The sequence below is a fragment of the Hirundo rustica genome, chromosome 6, assembly GCF_015227805.2.
Source record: "Hirundo rustica isolate bHirRus1 chromosome 6, bHirRus1.pri.v3, whole genome shotgun sequence".
Lineage (NCBI taxonomy): Eukaryota > Metazoa > Chordata > Aves > Passeriformes > Hirundinidae > Hirundo > Hirundo rustica.
Window position 1 is genome coordinate 49,301,851 of NC_053455.1, and position 19,523 is coordinate 49,321,373.

Consider the following 19,523-nt stretch of genomic DNA (forward strand, 5'->3'; position numbering starts at 1 on the left):
GTTGAACCCACTGTGTTTTCCAGTGAATTGGCCATCAGACTTGCATGGCCCACTTTCCAAAAGGCAGTTTTCTGGTCTCTCTGCTGTGTGGTAGGGAGGCTTAAAAAATAAGAGACTAATGTAGGGAAATAATTTCATGTCAGGTTTGTATTTACATACTTGTAATTCCATAAAGTTGTGAATCAGTTTTGATACTGTCAACACAGACGGAAGAAATCCCTGGATCCCTATAATATCTATGTATGGTCGCAAGGATGGTGAAGGGTCTGGAGGCTGAGAGGAATGACAAGATTTGTCTTTACAAACAAGCCCTGGGTCTGCTGGTAGATAAAACTAGCACTGAGAGGTAAGTGAAACAATGGGAAGGACTCTGTTGATTGATGAATGGAAGATACTTGCCTTTACAAACAAACCATAGGGTGGTTTTTTTGTAAATGAAATTGAATATTGAAAGGTGAAAGCAACAATGGGGAAAACCTCATAAATCCCATAAAAATTAAAAATTTGGGGGGTTATACATTAAAAGGGGAATCTTAGGCATTTCGGGAAGTCTGTACCTCTCAAGTACCTTAGCCAATGGGGAAAGAGAGAGGGAAATGCAGCCGGGAAATCAGGATAAAAAGGAGGCTGCATCCTCCGAAAAACTGAGAGACCCGAGGGGAAATGCCCCATGGCCTCTCCCTTCATTCAAATAAAGTAAAAGGACTCCTCTGTCTCCTTTTTGGACATAAACCTCTGGTGTTCATGGATTAATTTTCCTAACAAGGGGAAGCTGTAAAAGGGGATGAGGTCACTTGGCTTGTTCAGCCTGCAGAAGACTGAGAGATTTCATTGCAGTAACAGCTTCCTCATGAGGGGGAGCAGGGGGACAGACGCCGATCATTTTCTGTGGTGACCAGTGACAGGACTCAAGGAAATGGCATGATGTCTTCAAGGGAGGTTTAGGTTGGGTATCAGGAAAAGGTTCTTCGCCCAGATGGTGGTTGGTTACTGGAACAGCTCCCCAGGGCAGTGGTCACAGCACCAAGCCTGACTCAAGAGCTCAGAAAGCGTTTGGACAATTCTCCCAAGGACATGGTGTGACTCTTGGGGTGTCCTGTGCAGGGTCGGGAGCTGGACACCACAATCCTCCTGGGTGGGTCTCTTCCAGCTCAGATTAGTTTGTGATTCTGTGAACAACATCTTGGTTTACTCCATCCTTAAAGCTCGTTCGTTCACGGGTGTCCTTGACTGGACGCTGGCTGCTGTTTCTTCAGCCGATTAGGTCTCCTTTCCTGCTGATTGGGCTTGAAAGTACACAACGATCGCACACCAGAACAGATCCCGGTTCAGGACAGCGCGGACGCTCCCCCGTTTCCCGGCCGAGGCCGGCGCACCGCGCTAACAGGCAGTGCTGCACGCGCGGGCCCCGCCGGGAAGGCGCCGCCATGACGCAAGTGGAGGAGGCGCTGCGGAGGCAGCTGGGCAAGGTGCGCGCGCGGGCCGGGCCGGGGAGGGAAGGGGGCGCTGAGGGAGCGGTGGGCCTGGGGAGCGCGGGTCCATAGCGGGTCTATGGCGGGCCCGGGGAGCGCGGGTCCACAGCGGGCCGGGACGGTCGGTGGGGTCCTGGAGTGGCTGCCGGGATCCCGTCCCTTCGCATCCCGGTGTCTGCGCTGTCCTGCTGCAGCCGACCTTTAAGTTACACCACGCATCAGTTTATCCCCCTGGTTCACGCCGTGCCTCACGACTGAAATCTTGCTCTTCTCTCATCGGAAATTGATTTTTTTTTTTTTTTTGTTCTGTTTTTTTTTTTTTGTTTTTTTGCCTGGTGGCATTCGCCGCCTTAGCGCCTCCACGACTTAGTAGCACAGACGCGTTGTTGTAGCATCCCTCTGAGCCTTTTAATTTCCATGTGAGAAACTGAGCTGGGCGTATTTAAGCTTTGGGCATACCAAATAACTTTGAGGTCTGTATTGAGTCTCCTCGTAAATCCTGTGATCTTTAGAAGAGGACAGGATTATTTATTTGGTAGGAATGTCTCATTTTGTATTACAAATAGAAGGAGGCCAGCTGTGGTATGATGACTGGTTTCACAACCAGATGTATCAATGCCTCCAAAAAAAAGTCATAAGTTGTATAGACATTCATATTTAGGGAACATTGGAATCTTTTTATTTCTTTCTTTTTTTCTGTATGACTTTGCAGAATCCAGCAATGGGGAGAAGCTGACTAAAAGGTGTTTCTTGTCAGCATCTCTGTGTTTTCGTGTAGACAGTAGAAGATAACTGTGCCATGCCCATAGCTGTTGTATTGCTCCCAAGCTGACAGACTGAAGAGAAATTCGGTTTTAGCTACTGTTTTGTGGCAATTATTCCAGGGCAGTGAGTAGCTCTTTAAGCCACTGTCAGGCAGCTGTTCTGTTTGCTTAGGCAAGGGTTCCAAAAAAACCAGCACCAAGTTTTCTAAATGAGAAGCAGAGACTCTAATCTAGGAAGTGGAAAACACTCCTTGTACCTTTGGGATGTGGGAGGATGCAAATCTCTTGGAAGTTCAGGTATTGGACTGGCTGGAGACGGTCTCAATGAAGCAGCAGTGATTCATTTTCTCAGCTGTCAAGGACAGCTTAAAAAAGGGGGGGGGGGCGGAAATCCCAGAAACTAATTACTTACATATTTGACATGTTTATGGAAAGCGTCGTCTTGGTAACTCTTCTAAAGTGTGTGCAGGTGGATCTGAGTTTACCTGAGTTTGCCAGTAAGAAAATAGTCTCCTTTTTTCCAAGAGGTTCATATTTTTGTATTCTTTTTAATGTGTGCAGAGGAGACTAAAATTTTACTAAACTTCTGCTCATATAGCTGTAAAGAGGAAGAAATGGTATATAAGGAGTGATGTTCAGAGCTTCAGAACTCAGCAACAGCAGACCTGCAATGGTTTCAAAGTTTTTTTGTAATCAATTCTTTTTGATAATTTATTTCACATCAAAACTAGTTTTAGTATTAAAAGTAATTAGTGCCTTCCCCTTCTTGTGTTTCTGCCTTCTATAGTGTCCTTTTCCCCATCTCTCATACAGAAGCCTTTGAAATGAAACTTTTTTCCTTATTTTTTCCCCCTTCCCAGTATAAGTTCAGAGACCTGACCATAGAAGAGCTGAAGAATGTTAGCAAGACCTACCCCAGCTTCACATTCTCCATGAACACATACAGTAAGAAAGTATACAGTTACTCTGAACTATTTGTGGGGATTGTTAATTACCATAAATGCAGAGCGTGTATAATAGAATGTATTTCTGTTGTGTTCCTGTCTTTATGTTGGCTTGCAGTAAAATTTCTCATGCTGTGTTACTGTTCCTGAATGCTCTTCCAAGGATGCACACATATAAAAACCTCAGCAGCTCATTTACTTCATCTTACTTCAGCTTGTCAGTAATTATAGAAGATTGATGCTTTAAGTTCTTTATATGTAACACCATTTTTTCACATATTTCTTTATCGTGGTGAAAGTATTTTGAAAGTATCTTTAGCTTATAGAGACTTCCAGAATCCCTCAGCCTGACTGGAAATTCCCACAATTCATCAAAATTACCCAGGACAAAGGGTTTTCAGATTAGTGATGTGCTTAATTGTACCAATACAGTTTTTATTAATGTTCCATTAAGGAAATATTATAAAATGTGGAGGGGGGATCTTATTAATATTCTGGTCTTGGTTCTTCTAGGAAGAGTATATTTGATTTCTAAAGAAAAATCAGGGTCTGTAAATTTTAGTTGTGGATGGGACTGCTTTGAAAGGAGTTGGTTTGGGTTTTTTTAAATTGCAGTTTTAATTTCAGCCTTCAAGGATGGATCCCAGAAGGACCTCCTGAATTTTAGTGGCACTGTTCCAGTGAAATATGGTAAGATAAATCAAGTGTAATTTTCTTGGCAGTTATTACTCTAAATGTAAAATGTGTTGGGTGCTGCCTCTTAACAGTTCACTGTGCAGTGTTGTCCTGGGGTGACTGTGTATCCCCAATCCTCTGTTGGGTGCAGGGGGGAGGGCAAGCGCAGTTTGTTTTTCCCCAGGAAAACTCTGCTCATTGGAGTGACCTTGAAGCGGGGGAGTTGGAACACGGCAAGACGAAAGAAGCTCTGTTGTTTTTTCCCCGGCAGTTTGTTAGTTTAGTGCTAGCGTAGTTAGACACTGTAGAATAGCTGAAGCTTTTTGCCTTTTTTTTTCTTTTTCTTTTTTTGTCCTTTTTTTTCCTTCCTTTTTGCTTTTTTGCCCTCTCCTCGGAACTGTTCCAACCTCTCCAGACTAAGGACCTGGGCAAGCACCGGGGGCCTCCACAGGGGACCCACCCCACCAAGACCAGCCCTGCACATCTCCTTTTCTCCCAACGTCAGCGGAGACGGAGCGGTGGAGCACAGTGACAACCCTCAAGACGAGACTTTCTTTAAGTTTGTTATCCCTCCGTAAGCGGCACGAAGCTCTTGTCATCAGGTATTGTGCTGGGAGTGCTTTGCCTGTTTAATAAACAGGTTTTTTCTACTTCTCTCTGAGGAAGTCTTTTCCTGAACTGGTTGGGGGAGGGGAGGGGGGCCCCTTGGGAGGATTTCTCCCAGAACCTGCCTGAAACCACCACAAGTGTCTTCAAAGGGGACAAGAAAATATTTTGTTTGAATTGGCAGAAGTCACTTCTACTGCACAAACAAGTGCACAGACGCTGAAATGAGGTGCTATTAATTAAATAAGTAAATTAACTATTTTAAAAATTGTGTCATTTGAGACCATGTTGGCAAACACTTTGGTGCTAGTGGAGCTTGTGTGAATTCTCTGAGACCTGCACTTGTATAGACAGTGTCCAAAAATAACTTGTAGGCAATTTTTTATTTCCAACTTAAAGCCTTTGAAGTCTGATGCAAAGCTCTTCATGGATGCTTTTTTGCACTAGTGCAAAAGTCATAAAATAAGTATTATATATATTTATATATGAAACCTTTCTTTGCTGGGAAAAGGGAACACATTGGCTAAGAGAGGTCCCTGGGAAGCAAAACAGCAACAGAGCTTTATATTAAGAAAGGCACAATCAGTAGGACTTCAAGTTGATCTGTTTTTATTAATTAGCCTAAGTAATGTAAGTATTTTCCAGTGTGGATCTGGAAGTGATCTGTCAGGCTATTTTGCTTTGTTATTATAAAGTGTGAATCACATCACACACAGCTGGTGTTTAGTGCCTCTTCTCAGTGCAGAAGTCAGTAATGTCTTTTGTTTTGTGTTGAACAGGTAATTCCTGTAACAAACCCATTTGTCTGTGGATCATGGATGCTCATCCCTTTGCTCCCCCCATTTGCTTCCTGAAGCCAACTGCAAGCATGGGTGTTGTGGTGGGGAAACATGTCGATGCACAGGGTAGGATTTATTTGTCCTACCTGCAGAACTGGAGCCGTGTAAGGGGTGGAGTGGCTTACAGGGGAGGGAAGCATTTGGGAATACTGCGTGGTACCATGTGGAGCTTTCCAGCAGTCTGAGGCTTGTAAAGGCAGTTGGAAGTGATTGTAAGGAAAAAAGGGACTGATTCTTTACAAAGCAATATAAACCTTGTGATACTTTGTTGCTATGAATAGTGAGACCAGCTGAGTATCCCTGAAGAAAGTTCAGTGAAGTTACTGCCTTTTGGGTATGTCTCTTTTGGCAGAACTCTGAAATAGCACAGAAATTCAAAAATCAATGCTGTTGCTAAATAATTCTATGCACTGTATTAAATTACTCACTTAAATATGACTGCTAGGTCAGTAAAAATGATTTAATGAATGCCAGCTTTTTAAAATGAATGATACAGAAATTCTTGAGGGAAGTTCTGCTGACTTCACAGTGTGTTTTACCTGGAGGAGGACTGAATTGCCAGAACTCTGGACAGTTGAGCTCATCTAAGAAGACTGAACTAACTTCTCTTTAGCTAGGATTTGTCCCTTTTATAATACTGGATGTGACTATATCAAAGGCCCCCATATATTCGTGGATGCCATCAAATGCTACTAGCACTGGTAATTTCAATTTTAGAATTCCTTTTGTTAAATTCCTTTTAATTCATACTCTGTTTGGAAAGTATCTTCTCAAAGTGATGCTTTTTTCTCCCTTAGGTGTTTGTATAAATGTTAAAAGAGTGTCAGTGTTTATAATTTGATTAAATTTTGTTGGCTCTGGCAGTTCACAGCTGATACCACTATATGAAATAGCAGTTCAACTGTTTTGTCTTCTGTTTGTCTGATGTATTTCAGCCTAAATCAACTCTCATTGGATTAATCAAGGAAATGATTGCAAAGTTTGAGGAAGAGCTCCCTTTGTACTCACTGTCATCTTCTGATGCAGCCAGGCAATCAGAACTTCTCTCCTATATTGCAAAGATTACTGAAGGCGGGAATGTTTTCAAGGACTCATATCTAATGTTCTTCTACAAGATACTCGCTTATTGTCATTACTTCATGTCACAAAGAAACCTACATGATTTGTAGTTTACAAATTTTATGACCATGATCTGTATGCACACCTGTAACAGCGGCGGAGGGAGTGCTGTTTTTGTGGTGTTAGTGTTTAGCTTCTTGCTATTGTCATGCTCATCTATTTTTACTTAGTGAAAAAACCACTCCTGTCTAGAGAGGAATATTTGTTTTATGCCTTGCAAGTTGTGATGGATTTTCTGTGGGCAATCTTGACTGCTGTTTTGAAAAAGTCCACGTAACTTGATTTAACTCTGGCAAAACCATGATCCTTTATGAAGCAGCAATAATTGTATTGATACAGTGTGCACCAGCAGCTAAGTTTGTGGTTTTCTTCTAATTGCAGGAGAGACTGACGTGAAATCAAGGAGTAAAACTGGAGGCAAAAATGAAGGATGTTTTAACAAAATTACTGTTGTTGGATCTGGAGATCTTGGCATTGCATGTGTACTAGCAGCAAAGGTACATAATTATTAAAAATAGCAAGAGGCCTGTAAGAGAGAGGATTCCAATCTAGTTCTTAATATCTGACACTAAGGAATACGTCATCAGTTTTAACAACTGTCACTGCTTAGGTCATTTGTCTCTTCAGTTAACTTATGTGTAAGCAGAGGTGTGAGTTTTCTGCTCTGGTTTCTCAGCTTTTTTAATTCAAGGGGTTGAATACTGAATTCACTTACTTTGAAAATCTGAAGGATTCTTGTCTCAGCAGTAGCCTCTTGCAGCTGGGATCTCCTGGTTCCCTGGGAAGGGATAGTCTGTAGATGGGTTGTACTTTCTCACAGCTGTATGTCAGACACAGCAGTAACTTCAACATTTCTGACTTCAGAGATAGTTTTGTGAGGTTTTTGTTGGTTTTGTAATGTGTTTTTTTTCCAATTAGACTTCCTAAACTAAGTCCTTTTGCTTGTAATTTGGCTGTAATTTTGACCAGTACACAGTACAGTAAACAATGAAATGGGAGGAATCTTGGTTATTATTCCTCACTCCCACAAGAACAAGTTTTGGTTTATTATTGATCTGTATTATTTTTATTCATACAGGATGTTGCAGATAAGGTGGTTCTTTTGGATCTCTCTGAAGGTGCAGCAAAAGGAGGGGCCATGGATTTGGAGATTTTTGCTGTGCCAAATGTGGAGATCAGCAAAGGTATGAGATGTTTCTGGAACAGGAGTGGGTGCTGTACTGTGTGTGCTTGTGCTTGTTTTAACAGGAGCAGGACACCTGGGGAGATACAGTGGCACATAGGCTGTCCTTTTTTAAAAGTCTGTACTGGCAGGTAAGAGGATAATGCTGAAATTGTACTCATGCAGAAATACAGAAAAGCCAAGCTAGAATTTCTGTGTCATAGGCAGAGAGAAGGAGGGAAGGGGGAAAATATTTGCGTAGGAATTAGTGAAGGCTATGAAAGCAGTGTTCAGGAGGCGGACAAATAAAGGTGTGTTTCAAAGTGCTGCTTTCCTAGCTTGATGTTCATTAAACATGCACATGGCCAGTAGTGAGTCCTTATTCTCTATCACTGCATACTGAAACAATCAGTTCTTAATAACCTTGTCCTCAGTCAGCTGTGAGCATACAATTCAACAGAGTCAATGCCATGCTCTGTAGTTAGTAATCAGTTACAGCCTTTGATGGTCTTTGGTGGTTGCAGAAGTTGAGGCCATGCACCTCAGAAGTTTTTCCACAGGGAATGCTGGAACTGAATTGGGTAACGTTCTTCCTTGTTTATGTGTCATGTTTCTATGTTCCCTGCATCCTTTGCAAGATGAAATGAGGGATTTTCTTGTGCTTCTCTTTGAATTTTTCTTATTTTGGGAACAGGGACTTGTTCTCGTTTCCGCCAGGCATTGTTGTGGCTCATTCTGCACCTGGCATTGTCTGCTGTACATTCTTTGATCTTATCTTGTAGGTTTTACTGCTAGCACACCTTTTTTTCTGAACCCTGGTTGTACAACTGTACCGCAAATCTGTTTGTGCCTCTGTGGTTGCCTGCCGTATGTTTGCATTTAGCTGTGGTATAAGAAGCTGGGTGGTGTTACAATACTACAAAATGTATGCTGTTACCTGCTATTTTAGTATGTTTATATCTAAGTTTGGGGCAAGCTGGTATTAATTATATCTTGCCTAGTATGGTTTTAATTTTTCAGTGCATTAGACCTCTGCTTTGGCTTCAGCTGGTTTCAAAAGTGGTGCAACAGAAGAATCACCCTATTTCTCTGTCCAGGCTGATCACCTGTGTGGCACTCAGATACTCAGAGATACCTGCTCAGGGCAGCTTTGACTTACAAATTCCTGCAGCAAGCGTGGGTGTTTGTTTCCTTGGGCTAATAAATGCAATTTGTCTTTTATTTAATGAACAGACTTTTGGAGTGCTTTTCATGGTTGTCTACATGCCCTTGATTAATATAAAAGATCAAAAATTATAGAAGAAGCCTCAGACTAAAAGAGTCTTTCCCCTTTAACAGTTGGAATAAAAGTTAAGGAGCCTTTTCATGGATTTTTTTTTTTTCTTTCTTGCAAAGAAAACTTGGAAAAGTTTATCTGTCAAAGCTGTCTGGATGTTTTCTGGTCTCTGCTCCGTAACCTTGGACAAATTGTAGTCTGCCTTTTGTGTTTGGCACCTATAAACAGGCAAGTAGTTCTGTGAGAGAACTGTGTTCTATAGGTGCTGTGGAAGTGCCCCAAATTCCACACTGGGGGATATGAGGGGGACAGGAGGCAAAGAATCCCTAGTTAAGCTGGATGCTGTAGTTCAGCCTTTAGAACAGCTCTTGGTTTTGCATCCAAAACTTAATAGAATGACATACATTTCAAAATATTTTCTTTATATTTTCAGATTTTTCTGCTTCAGCTGGTGCTTACAGTTAATTCTCTGGGTAATGCTCAGACTTACCTTGATGTCATACAAAGCAATGTGGATTTGTTCAGAGGAATTATTCCAGCAGTATCCCGTTACTGTCAGAATGCTGTTCTCTGTGGCTGTGCTTCTTCCGCACCGGGCGGACGCTGGCCCCTGGCTGGCTCAGTTCTGCACAGTGACCGGGATGTTTTCAGTCCGGATATGCAAGCAGGTTAACTTTACCTGCTGGGCTCGGCTTCTCAGCGGCAGCTGGACCAAATAGTGTCGTGACAACAGCGGCAGTAGGAAAAGGATGTCTCTCGGCTAAGCAGGTTAAAAGATGATTTTATTCAGGCCGAGCTGCGGGAGGTCCGCAACTGGTCCAAACTGCAGGCCAGAGAGAGATTGAATCTCCCTCTCTCATCTTATAAGCGGGGGAGGGTTCAGGGGAGGTTACAACAAGATAACAAATCAGGGGATTCAGGGGGCAACAAGGGGTGTCCGCCTCCAAGCCTCTGACCACTAAAACAAAGGGCAAAGGAATTCCCCCCGGGGCGACCTATCACTCGATGCCTTCCCTCTGGGATTTCCCAATCTGGGGAGAGGTCTTGAAGTGATAGACAGGATGCCCCAGAGCCGGGGTGGGAGAGGGGATGGACAAGGATAGGTGGGGGGTGGGATGATTGACATACAACACCTTGTTATACAGAGAACTCTAAAGGGGATGGACTGTTACAGAACTGGGGGTACAGTGAACTGAACCATAACATAAAACTTCTTATAAAAACTTAATAAAACAATTCTTGCACTGCCACATCTCCCTCTTTTTTGTTTTAATAGCAGGAGGAGGCCTGGAATGGAGGAAGATGATACTCGGAGTCCGGGTATCTCCCGGCAAGCCACTCTGGCTAAGTGGGCCACTCCATCTGAGGTTCTTCTTCTGGGTATCTGCTGTCTTCTGGGTCTTCCTCCAGTTCCACGTCTTTCTCCCATCCGGGCGCAGATGATTTAGCAACTTGGTTCACGGAGGGGGCATGTGTGGTGCTAGAAATTAATCTACTTAACATTCTTCTGATGATGTCAATCACAATTAAAATTAACACAATAACAAACAAAACTAACAGAACTGATTTCAAAATTGAACCTACCCAGCCCGAAATTCCTCAGTTCCCAAACATTTCACTCAGCCAGTCACCAGTCTCTCTTCTGATGTCATTCACCATGTCCCGGATGCTCTGGATGGCTTTGTGGACATCTTCAGCCTTCGTTGACAGATTGAAACAGCAGAACCCCTCAAATTCCTCAAACCAATGTCCATGGAGGAGGAGGAGGTAGTCGATAGCTGCTCTGTTTTGCAGCGTTGCCTGCCTTGTTACCTCCTCATCTGATGGGAGGCCGGCCAGCGCGTTGGAAGTTAAATATGCCTGTTTAGCCACTCAACACTCTAGGTAAGCTAGCTCACCCAGAGCTTTTGCAGTCTATGCCCAGGGTAAAAAGACTGTGACTGCCACTCCCTTTTGACCAGTGTATAATTTCTGAGTCACAGCTGGCATCGAGCGAGGTCAAATCTCTTTTTTGTACCTTTATTCTGGTGGAATTCTTTTGCTGCCAATTCATGAGAGTGGTCTTGTTGGGGGAAAACAAGCCCAACTGGCCAAAAGTACATGGTCCTCCTACAAGGCGAGGGGGGATGCCTGCCTATGCCCTATCCCCACAAATTAAAAATACACCTTTAGGAAGGGTCAGGGGTTTCCCATCAGTAGTCGAGGCCGTCTCCACATGGGCGATCCGGCTGCACCATATTTTGGCTGTGTAGACGTCCTTGGTCTGATAGACAAACTGATAGGATCTCTCCTGACCCTGAGGGGGGGTAAACATAAAATGAACACAAAAAGAAGCATTTGAGGAACCCAAAATTTCCAACTCATTGAGAGGAAAACTTAAGGTTGATAGGGTCAAAATATATTTTTTCCATAACAGAAACTGATTTCTAAGGGGTTAATGTAATTTCAACATCAAGAAAAGAATCAGATGGGGATAGCTGATGTACAGACTGACGCTTAGAGGCACCCTCTCTATTGGCCTGCTCTGTGATCTCCATGAACTTGCCGGGTAGCTCCTTGGGCCCATAAGGGATCCCCACAAGGCAGGTCATGAGTGGGTTGTCTGCCGACGTGGCTGGGAGGCAAATGTGGTCCTGCCCCATTGCCCTGGCGAGAGTCACCCAGACGTTGGCTTTGGGCTGGGGCACCAGCCATCCGGAGACAGGTGCAGCGAGACTGGCAAGCAGGAGGATGCCGAGAAGCAGGTGGAATTTCCTCAGCACTGGGGACTGGCGCTGGACAGGTTCCATCAGGACTACAAGGACTGAAACAAACAATCAGCATTCGAGCAGGGGGTTATTCAGGAAAGGGAAACCAACCTGGGAAAGATCTTCCCTCCTTTTCTGCCTAAATCCTGCCTGTGTAACTTGGGGCAGCTTCCTTTTCTCCCCCGAGACCTTTGGGACATAGGGCCTCACCCATTTCAATGGTAATCATCTCGGCCCTGTGGGGGTGGACACGCAAGCGTATCCATGACCCCATGTGACTAAATCGTGAGGTCCCTCTGTCCTTCCAGTTTCAGGGTCCCGGACCATGACTGGCAGCCTTTCTTCTTTGATGTTCAGTTGAGGGTTTGCCCTGAAATGACAAACGATCGGAGGGTTTAAAAACTCAAAGGTGCTATTTAAAAAATTCCGTGTGAATAGAGCTCTGGCCAATCGGGTCTGTGGTGTTTCTAACACCGGTTGCTGTTGGTTGAGGACCCTTTTGATTTCCCTGTGGGTCCTCTCCACCACAGCTTGGCTTGTTGGGGAATGGAGGATGCCTGGTTTATGTCCCACTCCCCATTGTTGCAGGAAGCTGCTGAACTCCTTGGAGTGGTATGCTGGGCCATTATCAGTTTTTAACTCCCTCGGGATGCCCATGAAGGAGAAAGCCTGGATGAGGTGTTTAATTACATCCGAGGTTTTCTCCCCTGTGTGGGCGGAAGCAAAAACTGCACCGGAGAAGGTGTCCACTGAGACGTGCACATATTTAGATCGGCCAAATTGGGGGATATGTGTCACGTCAGTCTGCCACAGCTCACAGCTGTTCATACCTCTGGGGTTCACTCCTGCACTCAAGGTGGGAAGTGCATGCTGACTGCAGGAGGGATGATTGACATACAACACCTTGTTATACAGAAAACTCAAAAGGGAGTCCCGGGTAATGTGAAAAGGGAGAAAACTCAAAAAGGACTGTTACAGAACTGGGGGTACAGTGAACTGAACCATAACATAAAACTTCTTATAAAAACTTAATAAAACAATTCTTGCACCGCCACAGTTCTTCTTGTTGCCTCTCAGCCAGGTATACTGGTACTCTGCATAATGTTCTGTTCCTCACCTGGCTTTTTCTCTGGCCTGTTTTAAAAATATGTTACTGCTGAATACGCCCAGTTAGTCAAAATTTCTTGCTACTCTGAAAGATGTTTTCCTTTTCAGCTTTGAGCAGGACACTGTCTTTGAGGGTTTTTTCTTACTGTTACCAAGATAAAAGAAAATAGTGTGTTTTGTTTTGCGTAACAGGTATGTATTTCTGTATGTTTCTGTGCATAGCTTCAACATGACTGTTTCTACATCATTAGCATCCACTGGCTGTTGTTTTGTCAGTTGTGAGTTTTATGTGCACATTTCTCCTGTGCAGGAAGGATAGATCCGTGCGTGTTATGTGCCATAGGATCACACAGGCTATTCATATACAAAATATAGCATTAATAGTAAATATTGCAGCTAGATTTTGGTGTAAGGTTTAAATTTCCCAGTCAGTGGTCCTATGAACTAAGGCAAAGCAAACTCACTACTTAAGAAAAGGAAAGAAGTGTAAGCCTCTATCCTGTAATGCATTGAAGACAGCTCTTTTTACTCTCTTACCATTGTTGTTCTTATCTTTTCACTTCTTCCCCACCTGACTTTGTGTTTTAGGTTGAAATAAACTACCAATATGTTCTTACCTGCTTATGGCTTTTCTAAAGTAAAGAAGTCTAGAGTTTTTCATAATGATGATTCATAATTTGCAGTTGAGTTGAATTTTGAGTTGTCCTTCATTGGCAACATGTTTTTTCTCTGACATTTAGTTGAAGTAATGACATTTGTGTTGTGGAAGCTGAGCTCATTTCCCAAAAGCAGAGTAATTGGAGTAGGTGCCAACCTCGATTCAGAGAGATTTCAGTACATGTTGACCAGCCTTTTGAAAGAAGAAGTGCTGGCAAAAGATGCCTGGGTTGTTGGTGAACAAGGGGAAGACAAAGATAAAGTGATACTTTATTATGACTGTGGGCATATAATGTCTTGGCAGTGCCTAAGTAACTGAATTATGAAAGAATAATTGAGAAAAGTAATGAAGACAATGAGAAAAGGAATAAGAAGAGTGGTAAATTCTCAGAATAATGGATTTAAGTAATGCAGTTTTCGGGTACCAAAGTCTGTAGACCTGGAGTAGTAGCGAAAGTATTTGTCACAGGAAAAAAAAAAATCAAACCACAACCTCAAATGCTTTTGTTGTTGTTGTTTCTACTTAGTACCATCATGGACCAGCTGTAATGTAGTTGCAAATCAAACAGAAGCAGTGGCTGCTCGTAACTCAAGGGAAAAGGTGGCTTACAGGTAGCACCATTATAACCTTTTATTTTTTTCCTCCATGTTTAGGCACTTGATGTTTACATGTTCTTCAGCTCTTTATGAAGTGGGGTAAGCTTGCTCTAAAATGTTCATACATTGAGTTTATAGGAAACTGTAGGTCAAGTCGTCATTCACTTTTATGGATGTGTATGTGGGCACTGTTTTTCTGAAATTCTTACTAACATGGTGCCTGTGGCAATGTGAGGAGATACCAGAATATCAGAGCTCTTTGATTGTGTATTTAAAACAAATTTAGACAAGCCTTCTGGTCCACTTTTCTCAGAGCTTGTGTTGGAAGCATTTGCTTCAAAGTAAATCACCAGTTTGAATTTAACTGATATAATTATCAGTTAGACCTCTCGACCAAAAAAAAAAAGTTACAAGTGTAGAGAAAAATATTGTAAAGAAATTCTTTTCAGCAATTCTTTATTCCAGTGTTGTTCCCCAAAACAGCAAATCATATTTTTATAGTACACTTTACTTGATATGGTACACTTAAACCTGTATTTTGGGTTTTACATAAAAACCAAAATAAGAATAATTACAATCTAAATATCATGTTTTTCTCCTTTTCCTGGTTTATGTATAGAGCTATAGAAGTCTTAAAGGGAAAAGGTCAGACGTATTGGTCTGTGGGGCTCTCAGTTGCTGATTTGGCTGACAGCTAAAAGATAAAAGAAAGGTTCATTCTGTATCCACTCTAACAAAGGTAAATGTGTTTTGGTTGGCACTGTAATTATATTATTTATACCGGATATGACCATTAATTTTAGCAGCACACGCATCTCAGTGTTCTGAAGTAGTGCTACTGCCATTACTTTCTTCCAACAACAGCTCTCAATTCCACTTCAAAAATGAACAAAAATCACTTAATGTTTTAATCTGAAACTAACATTAAAAATGGATTATTCTCCTAAAAATACAAGTCCAGAGAGAAAGTACATTTAAGGTTGCTGCCCAGAACCCCTGGAATAGCTGGATTTAGCAATTGAAATGTGTGTTGTAGTTCCAGAGTGTTCAGTATTGGATGTAGATTTTTTTAGGGACCAAAAGAATTTTGTATCTTTTCTGAAAGTATAAAATGCATTTTCTGCCAGTATTTTATTTGATTAAGTTTGAAACAGCTAGTTTTTTACTCCTTAGTTCTTTCCTTCAGAGGAGAAGATTATGAAGCATTAGTTAACTTAAAACTGTAGACTGAATTTTGTTTGAAGTGTCTCCAAAGAGGCTTCACTAAAGCATTAGGCTATTCCATATTATGAGAAAACCCATGTAAAAACATTTGTTACTTCAATTTAGACCCTTCGAAAGGGTAATTTGCATGTCCCTGTTCAGGGAAGTTGAGCTGGCTGCTTATTTTATTGAGTATAAGGACATATCTAATTAAATCATTATGTTTCAAGTGAAGTTTTTAATCATTCCTGAACTAAATATAGATACAAGTCTCTTAAACTTTAAAGTATCTACAGAATGTAAAATTTCCTGGAATCCAAAAATAAACACAATCTACAATCTACAGTGTAAATTTGAATTATAGGGATATAAGTTTGATGAATTCTTTTGCAGAATCTGTATGGGATGAGTATTTGAAAAATTTTCCCCAGTTCTTAAGCTGCATTATTTATTTTGTTCAGTCCTAAAAGAACTAATGATACTGTACTATGAAGTGTCCCTGCTTGTTCTAGCTAAGAAATGGTGTTTAGTGGTATAAATTTGTCTGCATTACAGAGCTCTATCTATGTATCTTGGAGAAAATCCACAAGTGTGGCTTGGTTCACAAATTTTTTTCTGCACAGTAATATTTTACACTTTATATACAGTAACCCACCACACAGTATCTAAAAGAAATGGAATTTGACCTATCCAAACCTGCCATATGTTGGAATATTCTTGCTTAATTAAAGTAATCGGGTCATTTTGTGTAGTTGTAGGCTTTTGTGTAGTTGCAGCAGAAATAAGTAACTGTGTGTCACAGCATTCTTTGTGTGTTGTTTCAGGGGTGTTGCAGTATAAACAGTGAAGTATTCTTAAGTCTCCCATGTATTCTTGGAACCAGTGGAATGATTGAAATGGTCAGACTGGAGGAAGACGGACACACTGGTGCAAGAGAAGCTGCAAAGCAGTGCAGGCTCCATTCATGTCCTCCAGCAGCAGCTGAAACTGTAAGGAAGCACAAGGGAAGCCTCTGTGTCTGCTGACTGAAGCTGGAAATCTGCAAGGCAGAAGAGCTTGCTTCATATATATGGATTTCTGTAGAAAACAGGAAGCTTTGTTACTTTACTTTCCAAAAGTGCTTTCTCAGTTTAGGTTTAAATAATTTAATACCACACTGTATTTTTTAATTTGTAAAGTGCACTTTTGGTAGCCAAAATGAGGTGGGTAACATGCAAGAATGTTTTACCTAAATTCATGTGGCACTTGGCTGTGGTTTTTGGCTGCCAGTTATAGCCTGATCCTTGGGTTACTCTTAGCTCTCTGCACCTGTTTAGGCTGCAGTCCTAGTCCCCTAAGAAGAGGGGCTTACCCAGCTCTGCAGAAACTCCAGCATGCAGAGCCCACTTGAGCCTTCCTCATGGCTTTTAAATGCTGTATCTGAGGCTCTAGGGAACAACACTCCAGCTCCTCAGGCACTGGTTATGCAATTCCATGGTTCCATCTTCCAAGGCTGTAGGTGCTCTTATGTCAATGGACTCCTGGTGTTTTGCTATTTACTAAGGGGAACATGATATTCACAGTATCCTTCAAACCTGAACTATTGGCTCTGGATTTCTGTTCACACTTAATGATGTCTGAAATACTCCAGTCATGACTTGCTTGCTTTTACTTTGTGAGGACATTCAGAGCACTAAAGCATCTGCAGGTCTCACTACACACATGCAGCATTGAACAGGGGCTCTTCCTGAATGGGAGGAGCAGAGGTTGGGCTTCAAGTAAAAGATAAAATCCCACAGTTATATAGTGCAGGAGTATCTGCACATTCAGACCTCATTCCAAAGCCGGCTGGGAGCTTTACATCAGCCTCAGAAGGCAACAGAACCTGTAACCATCCTCCCTGGATGTGGGATGAGGTATTTCTTTATGAGACCAGACAATCGCCAATGGCAAAAGGGCCTGCTCTCTCTCACCGGGGGCATTATCACAGCTTTATTCTGGAGTCCTTTCCCTGTGGACGCCGGTGCCAGAGAGAGCAAGGTCAAGCACATGGGACGGTAAGTCATCATTGGGGGCACACACGAGCACATCATCCATGTCGTGCAGGATGATGGCTTCTCCTACAGCTGCGCACACTGGGGACACCAGGGAAGAGAGGTACCACTGACAAATAGATGGCGAGTTTTTCATCCCTTGAGGAAGAAATTTCCAGTGGTATCTTTTCCTCAGGGCTTCTTGGTTGAGGGTAGGGACCGAGAAGGTGAAACGTGGGGCATTGTCAGGGTGCAGAGGGATCTGGAAAAAACAATCTTTGATATCAATAATTGCCAAATTCCAATTTTGGGGGAGCATTGCTGGGGATGGCATCCCTGGTTGGAGAGAACCCATGTCCTCAATGACATTATTAATTTGACAGAGATCATGGAGGAGCCACCACTTGCCTTTGTTCGCCTTTTTTATAACAAAGACTGGGGAATTCCATGGAGACATGGTTTCCACAATGTGGCCCTTAGCTAAGCTGTTCATCCACTAGCTCCTGAAGCACCTTCAATTTTGCTTTACTGAGCGGCCACTGCTCTACCCAGACTGGTCAATCAGTTTTCCAATTGAGTTTCTGGGTAGGGCACTCTTCAGTGGCCACAGCCTGAAAAACCAGGGGGCCATCTGGAATGCCAATCGTGACCCCCCACTGGGCCATCAGGTCTCTCCCCTACAAGGGCTCTGAATAACCTAAAACAAATGGACGCAGTGTAGCTAATTGTCCATTTGGCCCCTTAATTTGCACAACACTTTTTGATTGTTTTGCCCATTTCATTTCCCCTATACCTTCTACATGCCCGGCCACATTTTGCAGTTCCCAATGTGAGGGCCACATCCTTCCTGGTACAATCATTATATCTGCGCCTGTGTCCAAAACCCCTTTGAGGTTTACTACTTCCCCACCATGATGGACCTCACACCCTATTATGAGTTTGTCCCTCCCAATAACTCATGTGGGGCAAACCTCAAGGTGTTTGTTCCTTGTGATGTCTTTTCAGGGAATGGGTAAGGTGCTGGAATTGCCTGAGCTATTATCTGCCCCTTAGGCAGAAACAAAGGTGGGCAGACAGCGCAGCCAGAGAACTAGTTGTTTAGGGTTTGATGAGACGAGACCCGGAAGGATCTCGATCTCTCTCAGTGTGTACTTGGCGTCCCCAAGGATGACGTACTTACTGCCAACATGTTGCCAGGAGCCTAGCATTTGTAGATCCAATGAACCTAAATGTCAGTCTGTGTCACTTAGGTGCAAGGACTCTGTCAGTTGCAACCTGAAAGGCTTTTGGAGACATTGTTGTTAGATAGGGTCTGCTCATGTCATGATCTGAAAGGGTCATATCTGGTGACTTCTGCTGAAATGTAGAACTGGTTATAACAGGATTATTTAATTTAACATTTGCATTTTCTAGTTTTTTCTCCCCCCCACCTCAGATTCGCCCTATTTATGTCGGCACGCTGGGCAAGTAAGCGCTGACATTTTAGTTTTTTGAAAAATTCCTTTTGAACCCTTGAGACCTCCCACCCCCATTGTCCCGAAAGTCCAGAAATTGCTTCTTCAAAGGGCATTGAGATGCTCAATGTCCAGCCTGATCACACAGGAGACACGTCGTTCTTCTCTTGGGTGGTGGCTGTAGCACAGGCACAGGGGGCATGGCATCTGCTGTGGCAGCTCTTTGCGGTGATCTGAATGCATCTCTGTAACTGTGGTTGCGGTGTGCTGCCATGAACGGGACCTTCTGGGTGCATACGTGGAGCATGTCTTCTAAGGTTGGCACTGGTTCCAAGGACAGGCTGAGGATGGCTGCCTTGCACTGTTTGTTTGCATTGGTCAGTGCCATCTCCTCCAGGACCTGTTCTTGGGCTCCTTCATTCTTAACCTGTAATTCGACAGCTCAGATTAATCGCTCCACAAACATTACAGAAGGTTCTGATGGAAACTGTTTTATTTTACTGTAAGGTTGGAAAGACCCATGGGGCTGGATTGAAAAGAATGCTTTGAAAGCAGTCTCTTTAATGCGCTCTAAAACAGCTAAAGGAATTTCTTGAGCTTGCTTGAGTGCTGCAACCCATTCACCATCACCACATAGATGTTCTAATCGAATTGGCAAATTATTATTATCAACAGCTGTTTCAGGATTTTGCCAAAGCTCCAGGAGTAAATCTCTTAATCTTTTTTTCCATGTGGAGTCCCAAAGCCTAAACTGTGTGGACAAAAGGAGGGAAGAAAAAAGCTGCCAGAGGTGAAAGGGAGCAACAGGATTCCCTGCTAAATTTGCTTTTAAAAGGCTGCAAAAGCATTCACTTTCACACCCAAATTTGGCCGGAGCTTTGCATAAATC

General features: G+C 42.8%; 1 protein-coding gene across 1 annotated transcript; it reads left to right on the plus strand.

Annotated features, from left to right (window-relative positions):
- Nucleotides 1-1,416: 1,416 nt before the first annotated feature.
- On the plus strand, nt 1,417-16,294 carry UEVLD (UEV and lactate/malate dehyrogenase domains). Its single transcript, XM_040067991.1, is given in 16 exon segments — nt 1,417-1,469; nt 3,097-3,181; nt 3,808-3,870; nt 5,241-5,404; nt 6,236-6,371; nt 6,801-6,916; nt 7,498-7,603; nt 9,291-9,303; nt 9,305-9,429; nt 12,662-12,685; nt 13,452-13,623; nt 13,894-13,980; nt 14,585-14,655; nt 14,658-14,704; nt 15,993-16,082; nt 16,084-16,294. Coding segments are annotated over 16 exon segments (1,419 nt in total). The 5' UTR covers nt 1,417-1,427; the 3' UTR covers nt 16,162-16,294.
- Nucleotides 16,295-19,523: the final 3,229 nt, after the last annotated feature.